General features: G+C 45.6%; 1 protein-coding gene across 2 annotated transcripts in view; it reads right to left on the bottom strand.

Moving 5' to 3' along the window:
* The window catches only part of Dhx8 (DEAH-box helicase 8), a 33,406-nt gene that overhangs the window by 12,905 nt on the left and 3,116 nt on the right, over positions 1-17,385 (bottom strand). For both annotated transcript variants that reach the window (XM_005369154.2, XM_026777022.1), the window contains exons 3-17: positions 16,881-16,953; positions 16,426-16,511; positions 14,402-14,511; positions 13,662-14,027; positions 12,380-12,524; positions 12,085-12,288; positions 11,359-11,446; positions 10,053-10,150; positions 7,811-7,958; positions 4,834-5,015; positions 3,549-3,743; positions 3,078-3,263; positions 2,772-2,982; positions 1,997-2,178; positions 144-284 (exon numbers count right to left, since the gene is read on the bottom strand). In XM_005369154.2, coding sequence (XP_005369211.1) covers positions 144-284; positions 1,997-2,178; positions 2,772-2,982; positions 3,078-3,263; positions 3,549-3,743; positions 4,834-5,015; positions 7,811-7,958; positions 10,053-10,150; positions 11,359-11,446; positions 12,085-12,288; positions 12,380-12,524; positions 13,662-14,027; positions 14,402-14,511; positions 16,426-16,511; positions 16,881-16,953 — 2,415 coding nt within the window. The remainder of the gene's footprint in view (positions 1-143; positions 285-1,996; positions 2,179-2,771; positions 2,983-3,077; positions 3,264-3,548; positions 3,744-4,833; positions 5,016-7,810; positions 7,959-10,052; positions 10,151-11,358; positions 11,447-12,084; positions 12,289-12,379; positions 12,525-13,661; positions 14,028-14,401; positions 14,512-16,425; positions 16,512-16,880; positions 16,954-17,385) is intronic.

Genomic DNA, 17,385 nt, shown 5'->3' on the forward strand with positions numbered 1-17,385 from the left:
TAAATTTATTTATATGTGATATTGTGTGTGTGTGTTTGGGGGCTGGAGAGATAGCTCAGTGGTTAAGACCACTCAGAATCATAACAAATCCCAGAAATACCCTCACCAGGATTTCGGGGAAAGCTAACATAGATGCAGCCAACCTGAGAAATAGGTGTCACCACAAGCTGGTCGATTCCTGTTTTAGAATTGTAAACTTTCTGCTTCACAAACCCAGGGTCAACTACATAGTAGATGCCATCAATGGTCAGCGACGTCTCTGCGATGTTGGTGGCAATCACGACCTACAAATGAGAAAGACGGAGGCAGAGTGAGTTGAGGCTGAAACAGGCCCCACAGATTCCCAGGGACCTGCTGCCACCTCTGTCTGCTATCACCTGATATGTAACCCCGGCTCAGGCCTCCAGTGTCAGAGGGGAAGGGGCCTTCATGTGAACAGTTCCTTTGGAAGTGGGTGGTGCCTCAGAGGTTTGTAAAGCAGCAAAGAGCCAAGGCTTCTCAGAGCCAATCTCACTTGGTATAAATAGCTGTGTAGCTATCTCATTGTCTAGAGCGATGATTACTATAACTTTAATATTCCAGCTCCCTGGGAAAGCACAGACTTCCTGGCCTCACATGCGCCACAGCAAAATGAGCTTCTCTCTTCTCCCACAGAGACATCTGGACTATGAGTGGGCTGTTCTATGTGGAACAGAGGAGGACTGCATCTTTTCTTCTCATCATAAAATGAACATGAGGAGACAGAGGAATTTCATGGGGTGTGTGTACAGCAGTATCTGTGATCTAGAAGATTACAACTCTCAGCTTGGCTCTGCCACTGGTTTTCCACCCAGACGTTCAGCTCATAAAACACAATTGCTTAGAAAAATCGTTGCTAGGAGGCACCAAAATGTCTCACAATCATACCAGGATCTTACTGACCCTGGAAGACATTTACCTGCCACACAGCCACAAAGGCCCTGCTTAGAAACCATCCAGCCTTGGGGCTGGAGAGATGGCTCAGTGGTTAAGAGCACTGGCTGCCCTCCCAGAGGACCTGGGTTCAATTCCCAACACTCACATGATGGCTCACATCTGTCTGTAACTCAAGTTCCAGGGCTTCTGACACCCTCACACAGTATACATGAAGTCAAAACACCAATGAACATTTAAAAAAAAAAAAAGAGTAAATAAATGGTTTTTTAAAAAAGAAACAATCCAACCAACAGAAACAACAGAGGAAGAAATCATCATCCACCCCTCCGAAACCTGCTCCCATGTCAGAACCACATTCCACCCAGCTATGCAAGTCACTCTTTACCCCTCCACCTCCTGACACCATGTGTGCCCGCCCATCTACTTCCACTCAGAGAAACACACATCCCAATAAACTGATAAACAAATGTTTACAGCAGAAGCACTCATGGTATACTACAAATTAGAAATTATCAACTAATGAACAATATACAAATAAAACTGATGCTGGCTCTAGCAGGATGGCTCAGAGGGTAGACACTTGCCGCCAAGTCTGATGACCTGAATGATGGTAGAAGGATAGAACTGACTCCTGCAAACTGCCCTCTGACCTGAACACGTGTCATGATGTGCACATGCCACCATGTCTAGTTGTGAAATCAATTATTTTAATTTAAAAATCATAAATTAAGAAGGGGGATAGCTTAGTGGGTAAAGTACTTGTCGCAAAAGTCTGAACACCAGAGTTTAATACCCAGAATCCATATAAAAAGGCTAGGTTCTAATCTACATGGGAAGTAGAAAAAGACAAGATCTCCTGAGTAAAGTGGGAGCGTGGGGATCATGGGAGAGGGCATAGGAAGTGAGGGAGGAAGAGAGGGAAGTGGAGAAAATATACAGGTCAATAAAACAATATAAAAAAAGATTAAAAAGAAAAAGACTAGGCATGGTGGCATGTGCATGTAATTCCATCACCAGGGAGACTGCACACCCCACATGATTTCAGGGTACGTGGAACAACCTCACTTTCACCCCACATTACCTTTCTGCTGCCAGGAGGAGCTGGATCAAAGATTCGGGTCTGCATCTCACTGGGAAGGGCAGAGTACACTGGGAGGATGATTAACTCTGGAACGTCAGGTCCCAGGGATTTCATTCTTTCATACAGGATCTCACAAGCAGTATCGATTTCTTCCTGACCAGTCAAGAAAACCAAGATATCACCTATGAAGAGAATGAAGCATCATTTACTCTGTCTCTGGGGGGTAGGGGAGTGTTTTGCTGTTTCTTTTTGTTTCTCTTGTGCATGTCTGCCATGGAGCCACATCCCCAACCCTCTTTTCACTTAAGTCTGAGACAAGGTCTCACTCAGCTGTCAAGGCATGCCTTGAACTTGAGACGTCCTAGCTAGTTAGCTGGGATTACAAGCCTGTAAGAAACAGAGGTGAGTCAAGCTGTCCAGGCTGGCCCTCGACTTCTAGCTCAAGCAATCCTCCTGCTTTAGCTTTAGCCTCTTGGTAGCTGGAACCACAGGTACAAAGCACCACATTCTGCTTGAGTGAAAGGCTACAGCATCACTAACAGCATTGCTACATATATACAGAAATACACATTCACACTATGGATGCCAAATAAACCAAGAGGGTTATAAGGAGAAACTCTGTCTCATTTTAACCTAATGTCACTTCTTTAACATTTCCACTACCATTCCAAATACACATGCCTGAGACTTACAAAGAGAACAATATTTAAACTAGTCAAAAATACACTCACAGCAGGATTTTTGGCCAAGACAAAAGCCTTTCCACTCCCCTCACCTGGTGGCTCTGTTAAATGGATCTGCATGACAGTAATCAGGCTGGCATCCAAATAGTCTGTCTCGGGCTCCTTTGTGTACAGTATTTCCACGGGATAGGTTCGACCAGGGATGGTGAAAATGGGCGCTTCATAGAAGTATTGAGAAAACTTCACCGCATCCAAGGTGGCTGAGGTGACAATCAGCTTCATGTCTTGTCGTTTCTGAACTGTCTAAAGGAAAATGTAAGGTGTTTACTAAAAAGACTATGTGAACCGTCACAGGGCACTCAAATCCCAGTCCCAGAAACCAGGGTTTACCTGCCTACCTTTTTCAACAACCCAAAGAGGACATCTGTGTGAATGGTCCTCTCGTGGGCCTCGTCCAGCATGATGATGGCATACTGAGTGAGGTCGGGGTCAATCAGGCACTCTCTCAGCAGCATGCCGTCTGTCATGTACTTGATGACCGTTTCTGGGCTGGTGCAATCCTCAAATCGAATAGTGTAGCCCACCTACGCAGGACAGAAGGAAGAAACCTAAGCCATGGGGTCCCTCTGTGAAATCATTAGACAGGTCTCATACTCCTAGGAGAGAGGAACTAGCCAAGACCTCGGTGGTTTCCTCTAGTAAAGTCTGCCCTGCCCTGGACTTGACCCTGAATATCTTGATGAAGATGAAAAGCTCTCTCCTTTGGGAGAAACCTAAAAAGGTAAAAACATTCTCATTTTATAGATAAGGTATCTGGGCCTTTCTATTTTTCTTTTGGAATTCACACAGCAGCTTCTCCAATCACTCACCTCTTGACCAAGACAACAACCAAACTCCTCCGATACTCTTTTGGCCACGGACATGGCTGCCACTCTTCTGGGCTGGGTACACCCAATCTTGCCCCTTGAAGTGTAGCCTGCCTCCGCCAGGTACTGGGTGATCTGCGTCGTCTTCCCAGATCCTGTCTCTCCAATTACAATGAGGATCTGATTGTCATGCACAGCCTGAAACAATATAAACAAACTTGTTAAAATCCGCCACAGGGCTGGAGAGATGGCTCAGTCATCAAGAGCACTGGCTGTTCTTGTAAAGAACCTGAGTTTGATTCTCAGCAGCCACGTGGCCCCTCAGTAGTTCCAGTGCCCTCTGACTTCTGCAGACATACAGGTAGGCAAAACACCAAGCAGGAAGGAGGGATCTGTTTGAGTTTGAGGCCAACCTAGGATACACAGTAGGTTTTAAGTCAGCCTGGGGTATGGTATAAGATGATGTCCAAAAAACCAAAAGGAAAGGCTGAAGGGATGGTGTGTAGCTCAGTTAGCAGACTGTTTACCAGCTTGATCCCTAGTACTGTGTGGAGGTCCATGCCCATAATTCCAGAACTAAGGCAGGAATACTAGTAGTTCAAGGTCATCCTCAGAAAGCTTGAGGCCAGATGGAAACTACACGAGACCCCATCTTAAAAAAAACAAAACATGGGCTGGAGAGATGACTCAGAGGTTAAGAGCATTGCCCACTCTTCCAAAGGTCCTGAGTTCAATCCCCAGCAACCACATGGTGGCTCACAACCATCTGTAATGCGGTCTGGTGCCCTCTTCTGGCCTGCAGGCATAAACATAGACAGAATATTGTATACATAATAAATAAATAAATATTTTAAAAAAATAGCTACTAAGAAAAACTGTTTCTTAAAAAAACAACAACAACAACAACAACAAAAAACCCTTTTTTTAAGGCAGGTGTGGTGGTTCACACCTGTAATCACAGTATTGGGAAGGCTGAGGTAAGAGGATGGATCATCATCAGTTCGAGGCTAGCCTGGGATACAGAATAAGGAGCCTGTGAGATGGTTTGGTGGCTTAAGGTTGACACAGCTTGAGTTTGAACCCATGTAAAGGTAGGAGAAATCCAACCCACAAAATGTCCTCTCACCCCCTGACACATGCCTTGAGGTATGTGCCCCAGCCCCTACATCATACACACATTAATAATGAGGAATCTGGGTCATAGCCTAGGCAGAGCAGTGCTTGATGAAATTTGAGCTCTAGCACCCCAACACACAGCCCATTTAGTAAACACTACACCCCGTCCCACCTGCACCAGCTGTTCCTTCAGTTTGTAGATGGGCAGGCTCTCCCTCTGTTCAAGGATTGACATCTGGGTCTTCTTCCCGTAGGAGGCTTTGTTGCCCCCAAAGGCATGCTTCTTCCACTCGGGAATGTCGTTGGGCATCATCCCAATCCCCCGCATGTTGGCAGCAATCTGCCTGCCCTCCGCTGGCAAGGAAAACAAACTGAGTGTTGGCCTCAAGCTACTGCTACATGCCATTTTTCCAAGTGTTAGCTCAGGGCCTTCTAATATACCCCAAAGCTATGCAGCCATCACCACCTAACTACAACATTCTCAGCCCTCCCAAAGACCCCTTTCCCTTTTTGCCTTCCCTTGACACCTCTGCTCTCTTGGGCTGCGCTCTGGGAGCTTCATATGGTGTGTGCTGTCTTGGGGTTTTCACCTGCTTTAATGTTTTCAAGATTACCCCAAAATTTGTAGCTTGAATTGGGAGCAAAAGAATGAGCAATAAAAAGAATTTGGGTGGCTCACTCAAAAATGCAAAACTGTTATGAACTTGGTGGCAAAAATACCCAAAACATTATATACTTCAGTCTCAGGGACAGGAGAGACGGCTCTGTGTGCTCTCCAGAGGACTCGAGCACCCAAGCTGGGTGGCTCACAACCACCTGTAACCAGCACCAGGGGGTACAGCACCTCTAGCTCTGTGGGTACAGACCCACACACAGACACATAACTTAAAATAATAAAAAATAAATCTTTAAATGTTTATATATATGTAAATTTGAGATAGGGACACAGAGTAAGACCCTCCTCTCAAAACATACACATGCATCCACATGCACGCACACGAACACACACACACACAGACACACACACACACCTTACTTCAATCTACAAAGCAAATCAGTGAGCTCTGAAAGAGGTCAAAGGAGTCTCATAGTAAAGGGTAAAAGGGGAAGAGAGCTTGTTCCAAGAGAATAAAGGGTTCTGTGTATGTGCACATGTACAAGACATCATGTCGCTGTAGGGTACATATGTGTACTAATATGTAAGTATATGTACATATATGTGTCCATGTCTGTGGAACCTAGAGGACAAGATCGGGGGTCCTTCAGGAGCCATGACTTCTTTTTCTCTTGAGACGGGGTCTTTTACTGGTTTGGAACTAGCTAAGTGTGCTCTGCTGGTTGGCCAGCAAGTCCGAGTCACCTGTCTCCCCAGTGCGGAGATTACAAGCACACACCACCATGCCCAGCATCATTAACACGGGCTCCAGGGCTCAAACTAGGTGTAAGTACTGACAAGGCAAGCAGTTTACATCTCCCAAGCTCTGGAAGATTTTCATTTTATTAAAAAACAACAAACAAACAAACAAAAACCATCAGAAGATTTGTAGCTCTTCAATGTTGATTCATCTATTCTCCCCATCTAAACTGTTGTCTAAGCTAAGCTAACACCCCCAAATTCTCTCTACAACACAGACCCCTCTTCTGAGCATTCTGATACTCAACTAAGGTGTCCTTTGGCTACCTGAGACACAGTCCATCACACCCTTTCCCCCACAAACCTGATTCTCATCAGTCTCTTATCCCAAAGGGGCCATCACTCATTCCAGCGCTTACATTAGAACTGGAAGCTACTTCCCCATCCCCCATATTCCACAGCTACCCTTCTCAAATCTACTCCTCTTCTCTGACAGCATCATGTTCAGGTCTTCATTTCTCCTCTCACTATCATAAAAGCCTGCTACTCTACCTGAAGTGTCTACTCTTGCCCTACCCAACTCCTCCTGCAGAGCCCTCTGATGATCTTTTAGAAACCCGACTCCTCATGCCATCCTCATGTTTAGAACACTTTTACATTCCATGATGCACTTAGATTGGCCCAAATACCTAATACCATCTACAAAGCCCTGGTCTGCCAACCCCACCTCATCCCTCACCACCCAGAACAACACAATATTTCATCCACAGACTTCTTCAAGTCTTGTCTACTGCAAAGTATTAACACGGACTACTACTCCCCTGCCTCCACATATTCTATAAGACCCTATAAAACACTAGGTTCTAGCCAGTCACGGCAGCTCATACCTGCAATTCCAGTACAAAGGAGGCTAAAGCAGGAGGGCTGTTACAAATTTAGGACTAGCATGTTAGCTACACAGTAAGTTTAAAGCCAGCCAGAACTACATAATGAAACCGTCTTAAAATAGAGAGATAGCAGTGGTTACGGGTACTGACTGCTATTACAGGAGGCCCAAGTTGGATTCCTAGCACCCATATGGTGGTTCACAATCATCTGTAACTCTAGTCTCGAGGGATCCAAAGCCCTCTTCTGACCTTCATGGGCACCAGGAACACACAAGGTACACAGAGATAACATTCAGGCACAACACCCATACACATTTTAAAGCCAAAAACAAAACAGGGGCTGGAAAGATGGAACTCACCCCAGGTTCAGTTCTTGACACCTATATTAGATGGCTTACAACTGTGTGTAAGGAGATCCATTGCCCCTTCTGGACTCCAAAGATACCCACATGCACATGGCATTCATACAAACACTCAAACACACATATATACACAAAAGACTGTATTATCCTTCTGTTCTTCGTTGTTGTTTTTAAGATTGGATCTAATATAACCCAGACTATCCCAATGTAGTTGAAGATGGCCTTGAACTCCACCCCTCACCCCCCATACAGGGTTTCTCTGTTTAGCCCTGACTGTCCTGAAACTTCCTCTGTAGACCAGGCTGGCCTCAAAGATTAAAGGCGTGTATGGTCACCTGGCTAAAAATAATAATCTATGAATAGGCTCCACTGTAAAAGGGAAACTGGGGCTAAACTTCCACTTTGCATCTGTAGTATCAACTGTTTTATAGATACACAAAGTGTAGTATCAACTGTTTTATACATACAAAGTGTAGTGTCAACTGTTTTATACATACCAAAGCGCCAGATTTACTTTTATAAAAGGTCCACACTCCAGAGCCTTACCATCAGGCAGGGGATCAACCCAGTGTTTGTTGAGTCCCATGGGTATAGAATCCATCTCAGCTTCCCTCTGGGCCTGCTTCAGTTCCCGCCTTTCCTTGGCCAGGGCACTCTGCATCATGGCAGCTTGGGAGAGTGAGCCATCTGGGTTCTGAAACAAGGAGGAAAAGGAAACACACACTGAGAATCTAGGAAAAGGTGGGTGCTTAGCTCGATGGAGTGCTGTTCACCTTTAATCCCAGCACTTGGGAAATAGAGGTGCGGAGATCTGAGTTCGAGGCCAGACTGGTTTACACAGTGAGTTTCAGACCAGCCAAGGCAACATAATTGAGACTCTGCCTCAAAATATTGAAAAGGGCAGATGACTGCACTACTGTCACTTAAAACGTGAGAAGAAATAAAGTTCACATCAACGTCTCAGGCTACATGAAAGTAATGGATACATCTGTAACACACACAAATAAAATTAAAAATCAGTGGAAGAAGTTTTAGCTTGAAAATGAGAACCCTTAGAGAGTGAATGCATAAAGGACAGAAGAAAAAGCAGGAGCAAGGTATTGTAGAGACAGCTGTGATCCTAGAACTCCAGAGGCTGAGAAGGAGAATTCCTGGGACTCTGAGGCCATCCTTGGCAACATAAGGAATACCAGGGTTATGTAGTGAGACCTTGACTCAAAAACAAAACAGGTGTTGCACGCCTTTAATCCCAGCACTCTGGAGGCAGAAGCAGGTGGATCTCTGTGAGTTCGAGGTCAGCCTGGTCAACAAGAGCTAGTTCCAGGACAGGAACCAAAAGCTATAGAGAAACCCTGTCTCGAAAATCCAAAAAAAAAAAACCACCAAAACAAATAAAGGAAAACTAGAGAGATGTCTCAGGGAGTAAAGCACACACCCCACAAGTGTGAGGACCCGAGTTCAGACCCCAAGCCCACACAAAGCCAGGCATAGCAGCGTACATCTTTGTAATCCTAGCATTTCTACAATGAAATGGGAAGTAGAGACAAGAAAGCTAGCCTGGTGTACGCAATGGTGAACAAGAGACCCCTTCTCAAACAAGGTGGAAGGCGAGGACTGTCACCTCAAGTTGTCATCTAACTTCCACACATGAACTGTGATAGAGCCACATGCCTGTAATCTCACATGTGCAGACATGTAAACACAAGAGTGGGAGTCGGGGGAAAGAACAGAAAGAAGTTCTCTATAACCCTGAGAACCAAATTCAGACCAGTGTGCGTGTTCCAGTTAGAATTCACCATCGGATTCTTCACATGCTCCCGCAGAGGCCAGGGAATTCCCCACCACTAATAGTGCAGCAGCTATGTGCGCATGCAAGAACAGCACAGGAAGACCGCGACACGGATTACAGCTGGATGTGGTGGCTCACACCTAGGGGGCAGAGGCAGGGACAGATCTGCGAGTTCCAGGACAACTAGGGCTACAGACTAAGAGCTTTTCTCAGAGAACAAACAAACCACCATTATGAGCATTATATGGGCTTTCTGGGCTGGCAGACCTTCAAAAGATAATCTTTTCCACACCAAAATTTTTGAGAATTCTGGTTTGCATTCTTGCAATTCTGCCTTCCAGGGTCCCAGAGAAGCAAGCCCTAAGTCCTAAACGAAGCAATAATGGCAGAACAAGCACTTCTCTTTATCTCTGCTTTCTCTCAAAAAGCAATAATATATGCAGACAAAGGCGAAACAGGCAAAGCAGCAGAGCTGAGCCCCTCTCCATTTACAAGACACAGACCCTGGTTACCAGTCAGCCGGCCTGACTCCTGATTATGCTGATACTATTACTTCAAGAAAACAAGGCAGTGGATATTTCCAGGTAAAAGTCCCATTCTTCTTGTTAAGTTGGGGGCATAGCCCCCGGCCCCCAGGCCCAGGAGTTGTATTGGTCTGGACGCCAAATCCCAGCCTGTCAGGTCCTGACCCTTCCCTGGGGACAATACCCCTGAGCCCATGCCTTCAGCACCAGGTCTTGCTGTTCCCTGGGGATGATGTGTGCCTCATTCAGGACCACTCCCACAGGGTATTAAGTGGGCTCCTAGAGGAGAAACACGGGGTTTTCGGGTCTGCATGGGCTCCCTGCTGTCCTGTCTCCCTGCCATGTACTCTGCCACCCGAAAGCGTCATTCTTAATAAAACGATGGGCATTTTGATTTGGTTTGATTTGACCTAACTGGATTTCTTGTACCAGCAGAGCTGCCTCTCTCTTATTATTTTTACTTAACACTTCTCACCTTAACAATTTTGATGGGGCTCATATCCATGCTCTGCTTTGTGTGCCCTCTCAGGAATGGAGGCTCCTCCTCAACCAGCTCAATTTCAAGATCTTCATCTAAAAGTCCAACAAAAGGAATTAGCCACAAACAAGATGGAAATGACCAATCATTTTCATTAAAACAATTCCAGGCTGGGGAGATGGCTCAGTAGTTAAGAGCACTGGCTGCTCTTCGAGAGAACCTGGTTCAATTCCCAGCAAATACATGGCAGTTCACAACTTCCTGTAACTCCCAAGATCTGATACCCTCACACAGACACACATACTGGCAAAACACCTATGAACACTAAAAAACAGCAGCAGCAACAGTAACAACAACAACAACAAAACCCCCCAACTGACTGCTCTTCCAGAGGACCTGGGTTCAATTCCCAGCAACCAGATGGCAGCTCACAACTGTCTATAAGTCCAGGGTCTGACACCCTCACACAGACATGCATGCTGGTCAACACCAAGGCACATAAAAATAATAACACATACAAGTTCCAGGACAGTCAGGGTAACACAGTGAAACAAAAAAAAACAAAAAACAACAACAACAAAGAAAAACAAACCATGGACTGGACAGATGGCTCAGAGATTAAGAGCACTGGCTGCACTTCTAGAGGTCCTGAGTTCAATTCCCAGCACTCACATGGCACTCACAACACTGAAACTCCAGTTTCAGGGGATCTGAGTTCTCACCCTCTGCTGCCCCCTGCTGTCCTCCTCAAGCACTGCATTTTTATTCTCAGCAGGCGACAGGTGGATCTTTGTGAGTTCAAGGCCAGCCTGGTTTACCTAGCAAGTTCTAGGATAGCCAGAGCTACATAATGGAGAGACTCTGCCTCAAAAAATATATAAACATATAATAAAAATTTTAAAACCTTTTAAAAATATTTTTTAAATGGTACTGGGCTGGGCAGTAGTGGTGCACAGCTTTAATCCCAGCACTTGGGAGGCAGAGGCAGGTGGATTTCAGTGAGTTCAAGGCCAGCCTGGTCTACGGATCAAGTTCCAGGATATCTGGGGCTGTTACACAGAGAAAACCTATGTCAAAAAAAAAAAAAAGAAAAAAAAAGGTACTGGATCCCAAAAAAGTAAAAGAACCCAACAGGTCCACTGGTAATCTAAACATACGCCTCTCTCTATCCAGGTGAGTGGCGAGCTCCAGGGACCAGACAAACACTGCCTCGGGTAAACTAGAAAGAGCCCACTCTACAGAGTGACACAGCTTGCCAGCCAGCCTCCCCAGCCCTCACCCAGATAATTCAACAGCAGACTACCTTCCTCATCGTCCACCTTAGGGAGAATGCCAGTCTCCTCATCGAAGTCTGGAAACTCTTCTTTGGAAAGCACATTGGCAGCAATCATCTGGGGAAGGACAGAAGGCAGCGCTTGTAACTAAGATCTGTGCCTAGGAGCAAGGCTCTTTCTCAGTATTCGCTCAGAGACTTCACACAGGGGAAACAAACTGCTTCTCCTGGAACAGCATGTCAGAGTCAAGAATGAGGTACACATCCATCCCCAGGGAACAGCAAGACATGGTGTTGAAGGCACAGGCCCAGGGGTATTGTCCCCAGGAAGGGTTGCCAGGCCTCCCCTTATTGCCACAAGCACCCAGCACACATTGATCATCTGGCATGTAGCCCCAGTTATTCATTTAATACTCTCTCTGCAGTACTGGACAATGAGTTCCCCAAGGCAGGGACTATGAAATGCTGTCTTTGCAGCCCTAGTGCTACACAGGGCTTGACACAGACTCATTCTATTGCTCGCTGCAGAAAGAGGAAAATAACAATGAAAACACAGAAAAGCACTAAGTTTGAACTCTGCTCACTTTACACTAGTACCACTGGGTGTGGTGGACAGATCAGGGGCACTAAGGCACACTAGGTGCAATGACTCAGCTCACACAACTAGTTAAGTGGACAGAAGCCACCACGGGGTGCCATGCCTAGGCCCACATTCCTATCCCCCATACTACATGCTGAGTGCCTCTAAGCCCCAACCTGTTTGATCTCCCACTTCTCTGGGTCAGAGATCCGGGTGAGCCGCTTGCGCTCCAGTGAGTCATCTTCTACTTCAGGCGCACTGACGAGCGAGAGGTGGGTGGGTCTGTCAGGGTTCCGCATTGACGTCTCTTCATTGGTCTCCCCGACAAGGTTTCGACGTCGATTTGGGTTTAGATCCTCTCCTGTCTCTTGATCCACATCCTAGAACCAGTAACAAAGGTGCTGTTCATGCGCTGTCTTCCGACACACCCCAGGCCAGCAGCTGTGGAAACAGCCTGAACACATCACCTACCTTCATGCTCAAGCTGGTCTTCGTCCCAGTGAAGGACAATACTTTGACCTTCACCCTCTGGCCTTTGCTCACAACATCAGCCACATTGGCCACCCGGCCTTCCCGTCGGAGCTCAGAGATGTGCACGAGGCCTTCCCACCGCTTCCTGAGAGAAAGTCAGTCAGTTCTGGAATATGTCTACACAAACCTGTCCCCTAACTTCAACTTGTTGTGTGTTATTTTGATAGTGTTCTGACAAATAAAGCTTGCTTAGAGTCAGAGGGTGGAGCTAGCCACTAGCTAACCATAGAGGTTTGGAGGACTCTAGAGAGGACAGAGGACACAGGATGTAGAAAAGTGGGGCTGAGAGAGGATCTCGGCCTTTTTGGACGAGGAATAAGAGGTAGGAAGCAGCTGGTCCTCTGACTCTCTGATCTTTCAGGTTCTTACCCCGATATCTGACTCCCGATTTTTAACTAATAAGGATTAATTAGATTAGCACTTCATCTACTCCTACTGGAACCGCACAAAAGTCTTCACAGGCCTGAAACCTTTGCACTAGGAGGCGAGGCAGGAGACCATGAGTTACAGTTCAGCCTGGGATATACAGTAAGCCTGAGGCTGCACCCACTGTCTATAATCATGAGACTCTGTCTCAAAAAGATAAAGGAGATGGCCCAGTTGGTGAAGGGCTTGCAGCACAGTCACGAGGACCCGAGTCTGGATCCCCAGCATCCACAGAAAAAAGCCATTACCACCCTCCCAAAGAAAAGATACTGACTGAGGGGGAAGGGAGAGATCAATTCTCAACTGTCACAACCAGCAAAGGGCAGATCTCCTGACGGCAGAGGAAGGGATAAATGGCTCTGGGATATTTCAAAATCAAAAAAGAATCTAAGGCTAAGAATGTGGCAGGGAACTTGTCTAATATACTCAAGGCCTTAAACTTGAAGCACAGCACCACAAAACAAACAAAAGCAAACCCAAAGTCAACAGAAAGGCTGGACACTGTGGCGCAGACCTTTAATCTCAGCAACTGGGAAGCAGAGATAAGTGGATTTCTGTGAGCCTGAGGCCACCTTGGTCAATACAGAGAATTCTAGGACAGCCAGAATAGCCATACTCCATCTCAAAAATAAAATACAATTGTTTTTAAAAGTAAAACTTTCTAAGAATGCTGGTATACCTGAATAACTAAAGTATAACCGTGCATAGCTTCTTAGAATATAAACACACACATACCCATACCTCAGCAGTAAAAGACATTTTGCCATCACTGATAAGAAAGAGTACCAACCATTACCTTAGGCCCTCCAGCTGCACAAAGCAACCAAACTGCATGATGCTGGTCACTTTGCCATTGTAAATGTCCCCAATGGCAGGCTCTTCAGGGGGAGGACGGTCCACATGCTTGTCCCGCCATCTGTCCATATTCCTCTCCCCATACTTTTCCCGATCCTTCCGATCTTTGAAGGGACTCTGACTTCTGCTCCTGGACCGGTATCTAGACTTCCCCTTAGTCCTCTCCCGGGCCCTGGAATGTGACCGAGAGCGGGACCGATGTCTCCGCTTATGGTCTCTATCTCTATCTCGCTCTCTGTCTCTGTCTCTGTCTCGGTCCCGGTCCCGGTCTCTGCTCCGACTCCTCTTCTTCTTCTTTGTCCTGTCCCTAATAAATCAACAAGAACCTGTCTGAAAAATAAATCAACCCAATTTCACCTCCGCATCCCCGAGCACCCAGGGCAGCGCCACTGTGTGTAAGCTGGGCACCCTCTAACTGCTGACCTGGACAGGCCTTTCAACGACCACCACATCCCCACAGGTCAGTCAGGACTCAGATCACAGACAGCGCTGGCCTCCTTCAGCTCCGATTTCTAACTTCTGAACACCTTTTTAGCATGGAGCAATGAAAACCCAATCTAGTGCATAGCCAGTTGAGAATCTACACACTTGCCCAAGGGTTTGCTTAACAGGCCCATGAAATTCAACTGTCATAGCCTACTAAATATGCAAATGAACAGGATGAGGATACAAGGAACAAACCTGTGCTCAGTGTCTCTTTGTTTCTCTTGGCCTGCTGCACTGGGCATTAAAGCTTCCAGCTCTTTTAAGACATCCACAGCGACTTTCACATCTTCCTCATCCAGCATGGTCTGCAAGGTCAGAGGTCAGCAAAGTAATGAGAAGAAGAAGAAACAATCTGCCCACTGTCACATCACTAGCCTGCAGTGTGGAAGTCACTTCTCTCCGTCCAACATGATGTGGGTCCGGGGATCAAACTCGGGTTGTCAAGCTTGGTGGCAAGCACCTTTACCCGCTGAGCCATCTCTCCAGCTCCAGACATCAAAACTTTTTAAAAGCAACATTCTTTCTGCATTCCCCGTTTAATTACCTTCCACAGTTCTTACTACTATCCACTGTGACACAGACTATTAGCCCTCTGTGCTGACAATATCCTGGACTCAGCCAATTGTGTATTTACAGGTACTTACATAGTACTTACATTATTTTTTTTAATGATTTATTTATTTTTATTTTGTGTGCATTGGTGTTTTGCCTGCCTGCATGTCTGTGTGAGGTTGTCAGATCCCCTGGAGCTGGAGTTACAGTCAGCTGCGAGCTGCCATGTGGGTGCTGGGAATTGAACTCAGGTCCTCTGGAAGAGCAGCCAGGGCTCTTAACCCACTGAGCCATCGCTCCAGCCCCTAGTGCTTACATTATATTGGGTAGTCTAGAAATGATGTAAAGCATGTAAGAGGATGCATAGATGCTTTATGTCATTTTGTTTTTGTTTTTTGTTTTTCGAGACAGGGTTTCTCTGTAGCTTTGGAGCTTTATATGTCATTTTGTCTGAGGAACCTGAGCATCAGATCTTGGTACCTGGGGTTATGGAGCCAGGCCCCTTTAAAGTACAATGACACCCACTTGTTTACTGTCCATCTCTCTTTCCCACTACTTACATGCTAATTTCCTACTCTCCCTCCCAAAACAGCATATAATCTCCAAAAAGGCAGAAAATCTTATCTGTTCTCTTTTTGTTGCTTACTCGGTACTTATAGTAGCACATGGCACACAGCAGGTATGATGAACCAGTCTGCCTCCATCTTGGGTTTAAAAGCCTTCTCATAGTAAAGACAAACTAGGTCCATTCCTGTTTATGATTAAATCTCTGTTTCTTAAGGACTGGGCTGTGTCCCACTTATAACTACATATGGCTCTGCACTGCCTATTCCATAAATGGCAATCATGTCTTTGTTTCAAAAAGACCTTCTGATCACCTTGTAGCTGTGCCTTTGTTTCAGGAGGTAGTTGTAACTATCCTACAACCCTATCTATGTTTCAGAAGGTTAGGACCTCTTTGTTATGGTCTGCTTCTGTAACCACACCTATCTGCCTGCCAAATCTCCCCATTTGGAAACCCCTACCCCAAAACTACAAAAACCTATCTTCTCCACGTCCAATGCTGACCTCTTGGATCTTGACTTAGGAAGAGGCAGCCCAGGTACACCAATAAAAAAGCTTGCTTTAATTAATTTGGTGATGCTTTGGGTCGGTGGTTTTTCTCCTCAAATCTCTTGAGACTAATAGGTACTCAGGAAATTCTAAAATTTATTTATTCATTTTTATTTTTTTGGAAACAGTCTCTCTGTAGCCCTGGCTGTCCTGGAACTTGATATGTAAACCAGGCTGGCCTTGGACTCATAGAGATCCTTGTTTACCTCCCAAATGCTAAAATTAAAGGGATTCACCAGCACACCTAGCCTTAAAAAAAAAATATTACAAATGAAAACATTTCAAAAATTACATCTTTTAATATGCAATAGAGAAAAAATTTTCTAATTTTTACACTGGGTACCTTTGTCAGAATCTTAAGTCTTTTCATATCCCGCACCACTGCTTCCCCGAGTCCCCAAGCTCACGGCCCCTAACTATCATTCTCTGGACCCTTTCATGGTCTTACCCGGAAAAACATACAGCAGACAAAGTTAAAATTCATACAGTCGCTAAGGAGATGAAAAGGAACAGAACATACACAAGGGCAGACATTCCCCAAATAGCATCCGTACCCGCACTGAAGGGTTGTCTGGCTGGCATAGGACAGGGAAGAGTTCCTTCAGCTTTTCCTTTTCAGTTTTGGGTTTAACAACTGGATCTTAGTTCATTAAGGTGTATGAAAATGTAAAAAAAAAAAAAAGAGAGAGAGACATATTTAATAGTATTACAGGTTAATAAAATAACTTCATCATTAAAATTTTATCAAATTAAAAAACAAATAGCATTTTGCTACATAGTAATCACAAAATTACTAGAAACAATTTAATTCTCTGAATCCAAGGACTGAAAGCCTCTACAAGCTCTGTGCCCATCACGGAGGGGAGGGGCATGTCAGTCCTCATTTGAATGTCTCAGAATCTAACTAGACCATTCCCTTGCTTAGCAACAGAGGAGGGCAAAGTGCAATTTACAGGGTAGTCACCTTCCAGACCCTTTGAGGCTCAGCTCAGCTGGGAGCCCTGCTTACCTTTGCTAGTAGAAGGCTTTGCCGGAGGCCGCATGGTTTGGATAAGACGCAACAGGTTGCTAATAAGAGAATCCTTTGAAGAAAAGAATCACAAGACAGAGATGTCATCCTCTGGATCAGTGGTCAAGTGTACAGGGGAAGGCAAAGGATGTGCTGCAGGCAAGGGTGTTTGTGCACTTGAACTGAGCTGACTACAGCAAGACAGTATGGAAGGCCACCCTGGGATAGCATGAAGCCAGAGTAATAACTTAGACCAGTGGTTCTCAACCTAGGGGTCACAACCCCTTTGGGGGCAAATGGCACTTTCACAGGGGCCAGCTAAGACCATCAGAAAACACAGGTATTGCAATTCATAGCAGTAGCACAATTACAGTTTTGAAGCAGCAACAGAAATCATTTTATGGCTGTGGTCCCCACAACATGAGAAGCTGTATTAAAGGGTCGCAGTGGCCAGAAGGCTGAGAAACATTGGCTTAGATCACACCCAGAGACCATTTGATTTCCC

This window comes from Microtus ochrogaster, unplaced genomic scaffold, assembly GCF_000317375.1.
Source record: "Microtus ochrogaster isolate Prairie Vole_2 unplaced genomic scaffold, MicOch1.0 UNK44, whole genome shotgun sequence".
NCBI lineage: Eukaryota > Metazoa > Chordata > Mammalia > Rodentia > Cricetidae > Microtus > Microtus ochrogaster.